This window comes from Bufo bufo, chromosome 10 (assembly GCF_905171765.1).
Source record: "Bufo bufo chromosome 10, aBufBuf1.1, whole genome shotgun sequence".
In the NCBI taxonomy this organism is placed as follows: Eukaryota; Metazoa; Chordata; class Amphibia; order Anura; family Bufonidae; genus Bufo; species Bufo bufo.
In genome coordinates, this window is record NC_053398.1 from 80,378,952 (window position 1) to 80,392,421 (window position 13,470).

The 13,470-nt window shown below is 43.4% G+C and overlaps 1 protein-coding gene across 2 annotated transcripts in view; it reads right to left on the minus strand.

Annotated features, from left to right (window-relative positions):
- The window catches only part of LOC120980924 (FGF1 intracellular binding protein), a 177,389-nt gene that overhangs the window by 99,907 nt on the left and 64,012 nt on the right, over positions 1–13,470 (minus strand). For both annotated transcript variants that reach the window (XM_040410302.1, XM_040410304.1), the window contains exons 4-5: positions 10,378–10,504; positions 9,417–9,517 (exon numbers count right to left, since the gene is read on the minus strand). In XM_040410302.1, the coding sequence (XP_040266236.1) occupies positions 9,417–9,517; positions 10,378–10,504 (228 nt within the window). The remainder of the gene's footprint in view (positions 1–9,416; positions 9,518–10,377; positions 10,505–13,470) is intronic.

Below are 13,470 nucleotides of genomic sequence, written 5' to 3' on the forward strand. Positions count from 1 at the left end.
TTTAGTTTTTGCAGATTTTCCATTTCAATCAATTTTTTCCCCACTAACTAAGCAAAGGTTAACAGCCAAACAAAACTTAGTATTTATTGCCCTTATTCTGTAGTTTAGGGCTCTTTCACACCTGCGTTATTGTCTTCCGGCATAGAGTTCTGTCGTCGGGGCTCTATGCCGGAAGAATCCTGATCAGGATTATCCTAATGCATTCTGAATAGAGAGAAATCCGTTCAGGATGCATCAGGATGTCTTCAGTTCCGGAACGGAACGTTTTTTGGCCGGAGAAAATACCGCAGCATGCTGCGCTTTTTGCTCCGGCCAAAAATCCGGAACACTTGCCGCAAGGCCGGATCCGGAATTAATGCCCATTGGAAGGCATTGATCCGGATCCGGCCTTAAGCTAAACGTCGTTTCGGCGCATTGCCGGAGCCGACATTTAGCTTTTTCTGAATGGTTACCATGGCTGCCGGGACGCTTAAGTCCTGGCAGCCATGGTAAGTGTAGTGGGGAGCGGGGGAGCGGGGGAGCAGTGTACTTACCGTCCGTGCAGCTCCCCGGGCGCTCCAGAGTGACGTCAGGGCGCCCCAAGCGCATGGATCACGTGATCGCATGGATCACGTCATCCATGCGCATGGGGCGCTCTGACGTCATTCTGGAGCGCCCCGGGAGCCGCACGGACTGTAAGTATACAGCTCCCCCGCTCCTACTATGGCAACCAGGACTTTAATAGCGTCCTGGGTGCCATAGTAACACTGAAAGCATTTGGAAGACGGTTCCGTCTTCAAATGCTTTCAGTACACTTGCTTTTTTCCGGATCCGGCGGGCACCTCCGGCAACGGAAGTGCATGCCGGATCCCAACAACGCAAGTGTGAAAGAGGCCTTACAGAAACAATCCATATGTGGTCGTAAACTGCTGTACAGGCACACGGCAGGGAGCAGAAGGAAAGGAACGCCATATGGTTTTCGGAAGGCATATTTCACTGGGATAATTTTAAGCTGCCATGTCACATTTGAAGACCCCCTGAGACACTCCTAGAGTAAAAACTCCAAAAAAAGTGACCCCATTTTAGACACTACACCCCTCAAGGTATTCAAAATTGATTTTACAAACTGTGTTAACCCTTTAGGTGTTTCACAAGAATTAATGGAAAATGGAGATGAAATTTCAGAACTTCACTTTTTTGGCAGATTTTCCATTTCAATAAAAAAAATTACACTAACAAAGCAAGGGTTAACAGCCAAACTAAACTCAATATTTATTGCCCTGATTCTGTAGTGTACACAAACGCCCCATATGTGGTCGTAAACTGCTGTACGGGCACATGGCATTGCGCAGAAGGAAAGGAACGCCATATGGTTTTTGGAAAGCATATTTCACTGGGATAATTTTAAGCTGCCATGTCACATTTGAAAACCCCCTGATGCACCCCTAAAGAAGAAACTCCATAAAAAAATTACCCCATTTTCGAAACTACGGGATAAGGTTGCAGTTTTGTTGGTACTATTTTAGTATACATATGATTTTTGGTTGTTCTATATTACACTTTTTGTGAGGCAAGGTAACTAAAAATACGGTAGCTGTTTTGGCACAGTTTTTATTTTTTGTTATTTACAATGTTCATCTGACAGGTTAGATCATGTGCTATTTTTATAGAGCAGGTTGTTACGATTTTATAGAGCAGGTTGATGCCACAATACCAATGGTTGTTTGTTTCTGCTTAACATAATAAAGCATTTTTGAAAAAATATATTTTTTTAGTCTCTTTATGTTCTGAAAGCCAGTTTTATTTTTTATTTTTTGGGCGACTATCTTATGTAGGGGCTAATTTTTTGCCAAATGAGAACACGGTTTGATTGGTATGATTTTGGGGTGCGTATGACTTTTTAATTACTTGCTATTACACTTTTTGTGATGTAAGGTGACACAAAATGGCTTTTTTTACACAGTTTCTATATTATTATTTTTACAGTGTTCACCTGAGGGGTTAGTTCATATGATATTTTTATGCAGCAGGTTCTTACCGACGCAGGGATACCTTATATGTTTACTTTTTGGTTTTAAACAAAAAAATCTTTTTGAAACAAAAAAATGATGTTTTGTCATTATTTTCTGAAAGCCATATCTTGGTATTACACTTTTTGTGATGAAAGTTGACAGAAAATTGCTTTTTTTTAGCAGTTTTTATTAATTTTTGGTTACGGTGTTGACCGCAGCATATGAAGGGTTAATCTGCCGGCATTGGCGTGATCACCAATGCTCGTAGATGCAGGAGGTATCTGGCTGTCAGTAACAGCCCGATCTGTACTGCAGATCGCGGCACCGCACATGGGGGGAGGAAGGACTGCAGGATGAGAATTCTCATCCTGGGGTGCAAAGTACCGGCCTTTTAGGACGAGCATTCTTATCCTGGGTCCTTAAGGCGTTAAATATAGATATCGACATGGGAAATTAACCTGTTCGCTACCAGCGCTGTACATGTACGGCGCTGGAGCAATGTGTAAACATGGCGCCCGCTCGCACGTGCAGCGGGCAAAATGGCCGGCAGATCTCTGCTGTTTCAAACAGCAGAGACTTGAGGCTAATTTCCGTGACCATAATAATGCTGATCGTGGTAATTAAAGGCTTTAGATGCCGTGATTCCTACCGATGCCCCATGCGGCTAATGTGTGCATCGGTAGTTGCGCTGAACACTGTAAGCCTCGCTGACGAGGCTTTAAGTGTTCATGCTGCAATTCTTATTTTGGCCACCTAATAGCAGACCAGGATAAGAAATTAGCCATTTCTAGTGTAAATCTCATTATACAAATCCCTGATAAAACAAAATAAAAAATTTTAAAACATTATTTATAGGCTCATGTTAAAAAATATACAGTGCCATCCACAGATCCCCCATAACAGTGCCATCCACAGATCCCCCATAACAGTGCCATCCACAGATCCCCCATAACAGTGCCATCCACAAATCCCCCATAACAGTGCCATCCACAGATCCCCCATAACAGTGCCATCCACAGATCCCCCATAACAGTGCCATCCACAAATCCCCCATAACAGTGCCATCCACAAATCCCCCATAACAGTGCCATCCACAAATCCCCCATAACAGTGCCATCCACAAATCCCCCATAACAGTGCCATCCACAAATCCCCCATAACAGTGCCATCCACAGATCCCCCATAACAGTGCCATCCACAAATCCCCCATAACAGTGCCATCCACAAATCCCCCATAACAGTGCCATCCACAAATCCCCCATAACCGTGCCATCCACAAATCCCCCATAACAGTGCCATCCACAAATCCCCCATAACAGTGTCAGCCACAGATCCCCCCTGTAACAGTATCCTTCACCGATCCCCCCCATAACAGTGTCCGTCACAGATCCCCCCATAACAGTGCGTCATCCACAGATCCCCCATAAGTGTCATCCCCAGATCCCCCCATAACAGTGTTCTTCACAGATTCCCCCCATAACAGTGTCCTTCACAGATCCCCCATAATAGTGCCAATCACAGATCCCCAGTAATAGTGCCATCCACAGACCACCATTAATTCCAAACCCACCAAAAGCACACCTTTTGGTTAAAAATATTTTTTTTCTTATTTTCCTCCCCAAAAATCTAGGTGCGTCTTATGGGCTGGTGCGTCTTATAGGGCAAAAAATACGGTAACAAATAAAAAAAAGTTTAAAAACCCCCCTTTTCGTATAATTCAAAAATAAATACCTAAATAACAATAAATATAAACATCATGGGTATCATTGCGACCGAAAACGCCCATACTATTAAAATATAAAAAAAATAATTCCAAAACGGTGAATGGTGTAATGGACAAAAAGGGTCAAAATGGCCGATTTGCAATTTTTTCATTGCTTCTCTTACCCAAAAAATTTTAATAAAATGTGATCAAAAAGTCACACACACACTCCAAAATGGTATTAATAAAAACCACAGATTGTCCCGCAAAAAATGAGCCCCTAACAGCTCAGTAGACATAAATATAAAAAAGTTATGGGGGTCAGAATATGGTGATGTAAAAAAATAAAAAAGAATTATCAAAGTTTACATTTATTTCTACACTATTTAGACATAAAAAAAAAACTATACATATGGGGTATTGTTGTAATCGTACTGACCCAGAGAATGAAGGGCATGGGTTAGTTTTTCTGCAAACGAAACGTTGTGGGAATAAAACCTGTAAACTGATGGAGGAATTGCATTTTTTTTCCAATTCCACCCCATGTGCAATTTTTTCTACCGCTTCCTACTACATTTTATGATAGATTAATGATGGCATTAGAAAGTACAACTTGTCCTGCAAAAAATAAGCCCTCATAAAGCTATGTGACCGGAAATATAAAAAAGTTATGGCTCAAGAAATATAGGGAAGAAAAATGAAAACGCAAAAAAACTCTGGTATCCTAAGGTTTAAAGGAAACCTGTCACCAGGATTTTGTGCATAGAGCTGGGGACATGGGCTGCTAGATGGCCGCTAGCACATCTGCAATACCCAGTCCCCACAGCTCTCTGCGCTTTTATTGTGTTAAAAAACCGTTTTGATCAATATGCAAATGATCTGATAGGAGTCCTGTGTCCGGAGAGGAGTCAAGCGGAAAGGAGCCCAGCACCGCCCCGCGTCCTCCGAATCTCCTCCTTGCTGGCTGACGTCACAGAGCTGGAGCGCCGAAATCTCGCGATGCGCGAGCTAGCGCATGTGTAGTTCGTTCCCTGTGCTGATGCCAGTACAGGGAATGAACATGCCGCTGACACTGTGCATGCGCTAGCTCGCACATCGCGAGATTTCGGCGCTCCAGCTCTGTGATGTCAGCCAGCAAGGAGGAGATTCGGAGGACGCGGGGCGGTGCTGGGCTCCTTTCCGCTGGACTCATCTCCGGACACAGGACACATATCAGGTTCATTTGCATATTGATCAAAACAGTTTTTTAACACAATAAAAGCACAAAATCCTGGTGACCGGTTTCCTTTAAACATCTTCAAAACGTCTTTAAAAATACGTTAAGCATAAAAACGTGATTTAAATAATAGGTCATTTTCTTAAGACACATTCCCTTTAGATTATCATTTTATTTTTATTTTTATCTGATCAGTTTAATTCAGTTTAAAAAATGTGGTGTGGAAAATCCCTAATAGGAGGATCATTTAGACTGACTGCATAGAATAGATTCCGATTTTCTTCAATCGGTTTAATTGATTCATAAAAATAAAAAAAAATTGCAACAATGAAGAAACATGACTGTCCCAGTGACATAGATCTATCAATCCAGGTAAAAGCGGTAAAATTGGAAGAGTTTTGTAAACTGACTCAAACTTTCATTTTCTCTAAAAAACTGATTCCATGCCTGAAACAAAAAAACATGTGAAATAGGCCTAAACGTTTAGCTTTTTTTAAAGCACAGAATCCCTTTAAAACAGGGGGGCACAACCCACGTGCTGCATGCGGCCCCCAGAACCAGGTTTTGTGGTCCTTGTCTTCCTGGGAAGAAGCACAGCTGTGTTTCTGCCGGCAGCGCCGCATGACGATAGATGACAGCTCTGTAGCAGGAGCAGGTCGGGCCCCCCGCTGGAACCGATAGTAAGGGAGCCGAGGAGAAGGCAGTAGCACTTTATCAGTGCTTCTGCCTTCTCCTCAGATAGATGAGCGGCGCGATAAGCGGCTTGGGGCAGAGAAGCACAGAGCTGCAGGGTCAGGAAACCCTGATCAGCTCTGCCTTCTACAAACCCCCACAGGAGGCTGGTTTCCCCTGTAACTGGGGCTCCTTTGGATGCCCCAGTTACAGTGGAAATAGTACAAAAAAAAAAAAGTCTCTCATTGTCTCCCAAAGGTCTTTCAGTAACCTCTTGGGGACAAATTATTTGGAAAAAATATAAAAAATAAGTTAAAAAAAATAACTAAACAGAAAATAAAATACAAATAAAGGAAAAAAAGAAATAAAATATTATGTGGCAAATTTTTTTTATATTATAAAAGAAATACCATAAAAATTAAAAAACTAAAAAGTGCAAAATAAAACAGTCTTTTTATGACCATTTAGGGAACATATTATGTGTCAAAAATATATTTTAAAAAATCTAGACGGTTCTAAAAAAAATAATAATAATAATAATAATAATAAAATACAAATAAAATAAAAAGGAATAATTTTTTTTTATTATAAATAAAATAAATAAATAAGGAAAAATAAAAAGGAAAAAGCGCAAAATAATAGAGTGTTCATTGTCCCCCAACAGACTTTTTATGACCTCTTGGGGGACATATTATGTGGTTATGTGGCAAAAATATACTTTAAAAAATAAGTAATAAACCAATTATAAAAAATAATACAATAAAATATTAATAAAATACAAATAAAAGTAAAAAATAAAATAAAAGGTGCAAATAAAAAAAAAGGGTCAGTGTCCCCCAAAGGTCTTTTTATCACCTCTTGGGGGACATATCATGTAGCAGAAATATATAAAAAATTAAGTCAAAAAATTCATTAAAAAAAAATATAAATTCATAAAAAAAAAAAAAAACACACACACCAACCAAAACAGTCACCATTACCACCCCATTCACGTGAAACTATACATATTATACGGCCTACACAAAATAGGGAACTAATTATAATTTATTTTGGTGTTAGTTTGCATATTTAAAGGGACACTGACAGGCCCAATAAGCATATTTAGCTATATATATGACTGCACAGGTCTTCTAATGTGTATACCCCCTGTCCACCTAATACAGTAAACTGATGTTTTATAACCTGATAGAATCGTCTTCTTTCTGCCCAAGGGGCGGCGTTTCAGCTTCACTTGCGCCCAAGCCAGCCGCCCCCAACCGCCGTTTTAAAGCGCCGCCCAGCTCATCAATATTCACTTCGCTGGGCGGCTTCTGCTGTCCCCGATGTCTTTGAGAGCAGCGCTCTGAAGCGCTGCTCAGAAGAGTGCCCGGCGCAGGCGCCGAGGCTGAAGCGGCTTCTAAGAAGCAGAGGGGACGCAGGCGCGATGTAACCCCGGCCAGTGAGGGTGCCGGGCGCATGCGCTGAAGATGAAATGGAATCCGATGCCCATACCTTTGTATTGGGCTTGCGCCGGATCTCGTAACATCGGGGACAGCAGAAGCCGCCCAGCGAAGTGAATATTGATGAGCTGGGCGGTGCTTCAAAACGGCGGTTGGGGGCGGCTGGCTGAGCGCAAGTGAAGCTGAAACGCCGCCCCTTGGGCAGAAAGAAGACGATTCTATCAGGTTATAAAACATCAGTTTACTGTATTTATAAGGTGGACAGGGGGTATACTTATACGATTTTAATACACATTATAAGACCTGTTGTGCAGTCATATATATAGCTAAATATGCTTATTGGGCCTGTCAGTGTCCCTTTAAGAAATAAGGAGCTATAGTTTGAAAAAAATATATTTTTTTTAAAATGTTTTGTGCAGTTTCCCCCAAATACAACTACAAAAAAATGTATTATAAAGCCCTTTGTGTCACGTAAAAAATAGTTGCAAAAATTATTTTGGTAGTTCAACAAATAAAATAGTTACAGCCGTTTGAACCACTTGTGCTAAATCACAAAAAGTGTCTGGTCATTAAAGGGTTAACCAATGAGCTCCTTCCCCACTAGTAAGTTAAAGTGCTTACTTGTTATTGCAGGGCCCCTATAACGGCAGGAGGCGGTAATAACCAGTGAGCGCAATCCTCCGTAGTGAAGAAAAGTGCTTACTTGTTATTGTAGGGCCCCTATAATGGCAGGAGGCGGTAATAACCAGTGAGCGCCAGTCTCCGCAGTGAAGGAAAGTGCTTTCTGGTTATTGCAGGGCACCTATAACGGCAGAAGGCAGTAATAACCAGTGAGCGCCAGTCTCCGCAGTGAAGGAAAGTGCTTACTGGTTATTGCAGGGCCCCTATAACGGCAGAAGGCAGTAATAACCAGTAAGCGCCAGTCTCTGCAGTGAAGGAAAGTGCTTACTGGTTATTGCAGGGCCCCTATAACGGCAGAAGGCAGTAATAACGAGTGAGCGCCAGTCTCCGCAGTGAAGGAAAGTGCTTACTGGTTATTGCAGGGCCCCTATAACGGCAGAAGGCAGTAATAACCAGTAAGCGCCAGTCTCCGCAGTGAAGGAAAGTGCTTACTGGTTATTGCAGGGCCCCTATAACGGCAGAAGGCAGTAATAACCAGTGAGCGCCAGTCTCCGCAGTGAAGGAAAGTGCTTACTGGTTATTGCAGGGCCCCTATAACGTCAGAAGGCAGTAATAACCAGTGAGCGCCAGTCTCCGCAGTGAAGGAAAGTGCTTACTGGTTATTGCAGGGCCCCTATAACGGCAGAAGGCAGTAATAACCAGTGAGCGCCAGTCTCCGCAGTGAAGGAAAGTGCTTACTGGTTATTGCAGGGCCCCTATAACGGCAGAAGGCAGTAATAACCAGTGAGAGCCAGTCTCTGCAGTGAAGGAAAACGCTAATTTATGAATAGGAGGCAGGATGGAAGGAAATGTTGACACTTTTCCGGTAAAAATTATTTTTAATCAGTTTCTGCAGCATGGCCCCTGAAACAAAAGGGTCATACTTACCTGCTCCCCTCCACTCCTCTGCGCTGCCCCCATCTTCTGGTCCCCGCACTGTTTACACCTGTCAGTGCATGGCCATGATCACATGCACCTCTCCAGCCAATAACTGGCTTTAGCAGTGACATGCGGCTTGTGGCCACATCACCACTGAAACCAGTCATTGGCTGGAGAGGTGCATGTGACCATGCACTGCCAGTTGTAAACAGTGCGGGGAAGTGCAGAGGACCAGAACGGCGGGGAGCAGGTAAGTATAACTCTTCGGTTTCAGGGGCTAAGCTGCAGGACGATATTCTGGACAATCACTGGGAACAAGTGTTCATAGGAACGCTACTATCTTATATCTGGCCGGTATAATTGTGCCGCTGATCAGTCGATAAACAAGGAATCGTTAGTTTGTCGGCTGATTTGCATATTTTATCAGGATTAAAGGTTTACAATTATCGGCAGCACATCTCTCTGTGTAATCAGGGATGGGCTACCAATAATCAATATAACTAAATGAAGGCGGAATGACTGTGGTAGTGATCATTCCTCCCCAGTCACTTTGCATTGGCTTGTGTAATACGCTGATGCAAATTAGCGCCGATCGACATGTTTTTTATTTGCAGCCCCTTGAAATAGAGCGATGTGACAATGCGGCCCTCAGACCAAAAAAGGTTGTGCACCCCTGCTTTAAAAAGAGGGTTTCTCTGAATTTAATTTTAAAGAAAAACTGTGATTACTTGGATGTCTGACTGCAAGGCCGCCCACATATTGTCATAGAAATTAACAAAAGGTACAGAATCACTGAGTGATATAATATATTACTTCTCCTAATGAACACAAAGAAAATGAAAGGTTGGGGGACGTACCTGGCAAGCCTGTCTGACAAAAGGAAATTCTGCTGAATATTTTCAACTAGAGCACCTCGCATTTCTTCTACCACCTTAAAGACTCGCTTAAAATTATCAAACTGCAGGGGAAAAAAATTTGAACAATACATTAAAAGGGATTCTGTCATCAGATTTAACCCCTCTAACCTGAACATATGCTCATGTCCAGACTAATAAGAAGAATCCTAAGCTGGCCTTATTAAACCTCACTGTGGCTCTATTTGCCCAAAAAACTGGTTTTTATAACCTGTCAATCACTTACTTAAGGTGCCCAAGGGGAGGTCCGTTGATACAGGGTGCCCGGCCGCACCCCTCGCCGTCTGGTGCCCAGCACAGCCTTCCCTGTATTCAGCGCCGCCTTCCCTGTATTCAGCTCCGCCTTCTACAGTAGTAGGTGACTACTGTTAACCTGATGAAGGGGACAATTTGAGCCCCGAAACGCATTGTTCTACGCATCTTTAATTTTTTATGTAATTAAAGAAGATTCACCTATAAGAGACGTATTGGAGCCTGTGATTTTGCGCCTGATCAGAAACCTTTTTACTATGACCTGCAGATTGGCTGAGCCTAGTACGCAGGCGCGGGATCTGGCAGAGGGAGGGGGAGGATTGTGGAGCCGGCGCTGAGCTGTAGAAGGCGGTGCTGAAGACAGGGATGACGGCGCTGGGCACCGGACGGCGAGGGGTTGCGGCCGGGCACCCTGTATTAAAGGACCTCCCCTTGGGCACCTTAAGTAAGTGATTGACAGGTTATAAAAACCATTTTTTTGGGCAAATAGAGCCACAGTGAGGCCAGCTTAGGATTCTTCTTATTAGCCTGGACATGAGCATATGTTTAGGTTAGAGGGGTTAAATCGGATGACAGAATCCCTTTAACGGTGGTAAATATATGCAAGAGGATGTCATATAAGAAAGCTGGTGAATGCAATACTGACAAATACCTGTCTCCTGCAGCTCTTCAGGGTCACACCAGTCTTTGCACTTATGTCATCTAGATCTTTCTTAGTTCCTTTAGATAGTTTCTTTCCAAGAACCTCCCGAACAAATGCCTCATCAAAAGCATAGTACCTGGAGTAATACAGCAATATATAAGATTGCTACAAGATGGTATTTAAAAGGGTTTTCCGTTTACAAAAAAAAAAGTTAACATAAAAGCAGCATTCAATCTTACAGCATTATTTGTCAGATGAAGTTCATTTTGTGAGTGCATTTTGACTCCCCCTGCATAATTGTGATCAGCGACCCAGTGCAAGACTCACATGGAGTGCCTGTAGCATCAGGTCTCTCTCTCTGCTTTCCCTCCCAGCTTGAACATCACAGACCCAAGCCTGCTTGAAGCCCTGCTGGAAGAACCCCACCCTAAGACACTTCATCATTGCTGACATCACATCTACAAGCATGACCCAGGAGAATGAGCAGAACGTGGCCCTCAGAGGCAGGGTCAATAGTGTTGTGTCTACAAGTTACAGCCTTACAAGCCTTGAACACCTTAAATGTAGATGTGATGTCATCAAGACAGGGAATCAACACAGAGGAAAATGTAATCTGTGCAGGAAAATAAAACATTATAGATAAACAATCATTATTAGTAATTTGTAACATGTAAATATAAGTTACATAGACGGGCAACAATTTGTGTATCCAAATGGAGCCAAACAGAGACAAGAGGGGAAGTCCTCTTAGTCCACAGTTCACACTAGTAGAAAATGCAAAGAGTCTCCAGGCAATCACAATTGGATAACTGGAAGAGCAAGTGTCCCAGAATGACTCAACACTACCAGACTAGCGTCCACGCTATGAGAAAATCTCCCTGAAAGTGAAAGAGGAGACCTAGCTCATCGTTTATTGTATGGTCACGTAGTCGCAAGTCATTCTGGAACACTTGCTTTTCCAGTTTTCCAGTTGTGATCGCCTGGAGATTCTGTGCGTTTTCTACAAGTGATATCGTGTTGTTTCCTGTCAAATAATGCGGAAATTTGCAAAACCAGAATACCCCTTTAACAAGTCATATATAGTAAAATGCCTTCCACCTAGCATCCAGTGGTCTGGAAATTCCAACGGTCCAGTATATGCATCACAACTGTGTAATTGGAAATACATTTTCAGGTTTTCAATATACTGTATATACAACTAGCAGAAGGACCACAGGTATATTTCATCTATTTCATTTAATGTTTTTGTGTGTCGTTAAAAAGATATCGACAGTATCCCCCATAACAGGCACCTCCACAGTGCCCGCCCCTTTAACAGGGACCTCCTCAGTGCCTGCCCCTTTAACAGTGACCTCCACAGTGCCTGCCCCTTTAACAGTGACCTCCACAGTGCCTGCACCTTTAACAGTGACCTCCACAGCGGCCTGCCCCCTTAACAGTACAAGAGAATTTAGACTAGAACCTTCAGAATCACAGGTGCATATCCATGAAACAAACATGATTATAAAAAAATAAAATGGCTGCACACCATTATACATACAAACAATAGAGCTAAGAAATCGGGGTCAGTCTAAATAAAAGTGGTACAATACCGACTATAAATGAGTTAATGGAAGCTCTTAGCGCACATATTTGATCAAACGTGTGTCGGGCCCATCTACCAGGCGTCAAGGTGGTACCAATTTTATTTAGAATGACCCCCATATCTTAGCTCTATTATTTGTATGTATAATGGTGTGCAGCCATTTTGTTTTTTATAATCATGTTTGCTTCATGGATATGCACCTGTGATTCTGAAGGTTCTAGTCTAAATTCTCTTGTATATATTGAGGGTAGCGCCTCTTTTAGACTGAACACGCCCATCTACCTGGGACTTCTGAGCAGAGTACGTTGTAGCTGGTTCCTACACTGCCCTGAATATTGTAGGCTTAGGTAAGTCCAAGAGAGGCAGTATATTACTGTTAGGGACTAGTGTTGAGCGAACTTGTGTTTTAAGTTCGGTGTCTAAAGTTCGGGTTATCGAAGTATCCCGTTATGGATTCTAAATTCCGTTATGGTCCGTGGTAGCGGAATCCATAACGGGATACTTCGATGACCCGAACTTTAGACACGGAACTTAAAAAACAAGTTTGCTCAACACTATCAGGGACCCATCTGTGGAAGCCACCTTGACGCCTGGTAGATGGGCCTGACACACGTTTGATCAAATATGTGCGCTAAGAGCTTCCATTAACTCATTTATAGTCGGTATTGTACCACTTTTATTTAGAATGACCCCCATTTCTTAGCTCTATTGTTTGTATGTATAATGGTGTGCAGCCATTTTATTTTTTATAATCATGACCTCCACAGTGCCCGCCCCTTAAACAGTGACCTCCACAGTGCCCGCCCCTTAAACAGTGACCTCCACAGTGCCCGCCCCTTAAACAGTGACCTCCACAGTGCCCGCCCCTTTAACAGTGACCTCCACAGTGCCCGCCCCTTTAACTGTGACCTCCACAGTGCCCGCCCCTTTAACTGTGACCTCCACAGTGCCCGCCCCTTTAACTGTGACCTCCACAGTGCCCGCCCCTTTAACTGTGACCTCCACAGTGAACGCCCCTTTAAAAGTGATCACCACAGTGAACGCCCCTTTAACAGTGACCTCCACAGTGCCCGCCCCTTTAACTGTGACCTCCACAGTGCCCGCCCCTTTAACTGTGACCTCCACAGTGCCCGCCCCTTTAACAGTGACCTCTACAGTGCCCGCCCCTTTAACAGTGATCTCCACAGTGAACGCCCCTTTAAAAGTGATCACCACAGTGAATGCCCCTTTAACAGTGACCTCCACAGTGCCCACCCCCTTAAGTGACCTCCACAGTGCCCGCCCCTTTAACTGTGACCTCCACAGTGCCCACCCCCTTAACAGTGCCCGCCCCTTTAACAGTGACCTCTACAGTGCCCGCCCCTTTAACAGTGACCTCCACAGTGACCGCCCCTTTAACAGTGACCTTCACAGCGGTCTGCCCCCTTAACAGTGACCTCCACAGTGCCCGCCCCTTTTACTGTGACCTCCACAGTGAACCCCCATTTAACAGTGACCTCCACAGTGCCTGCCCCTTT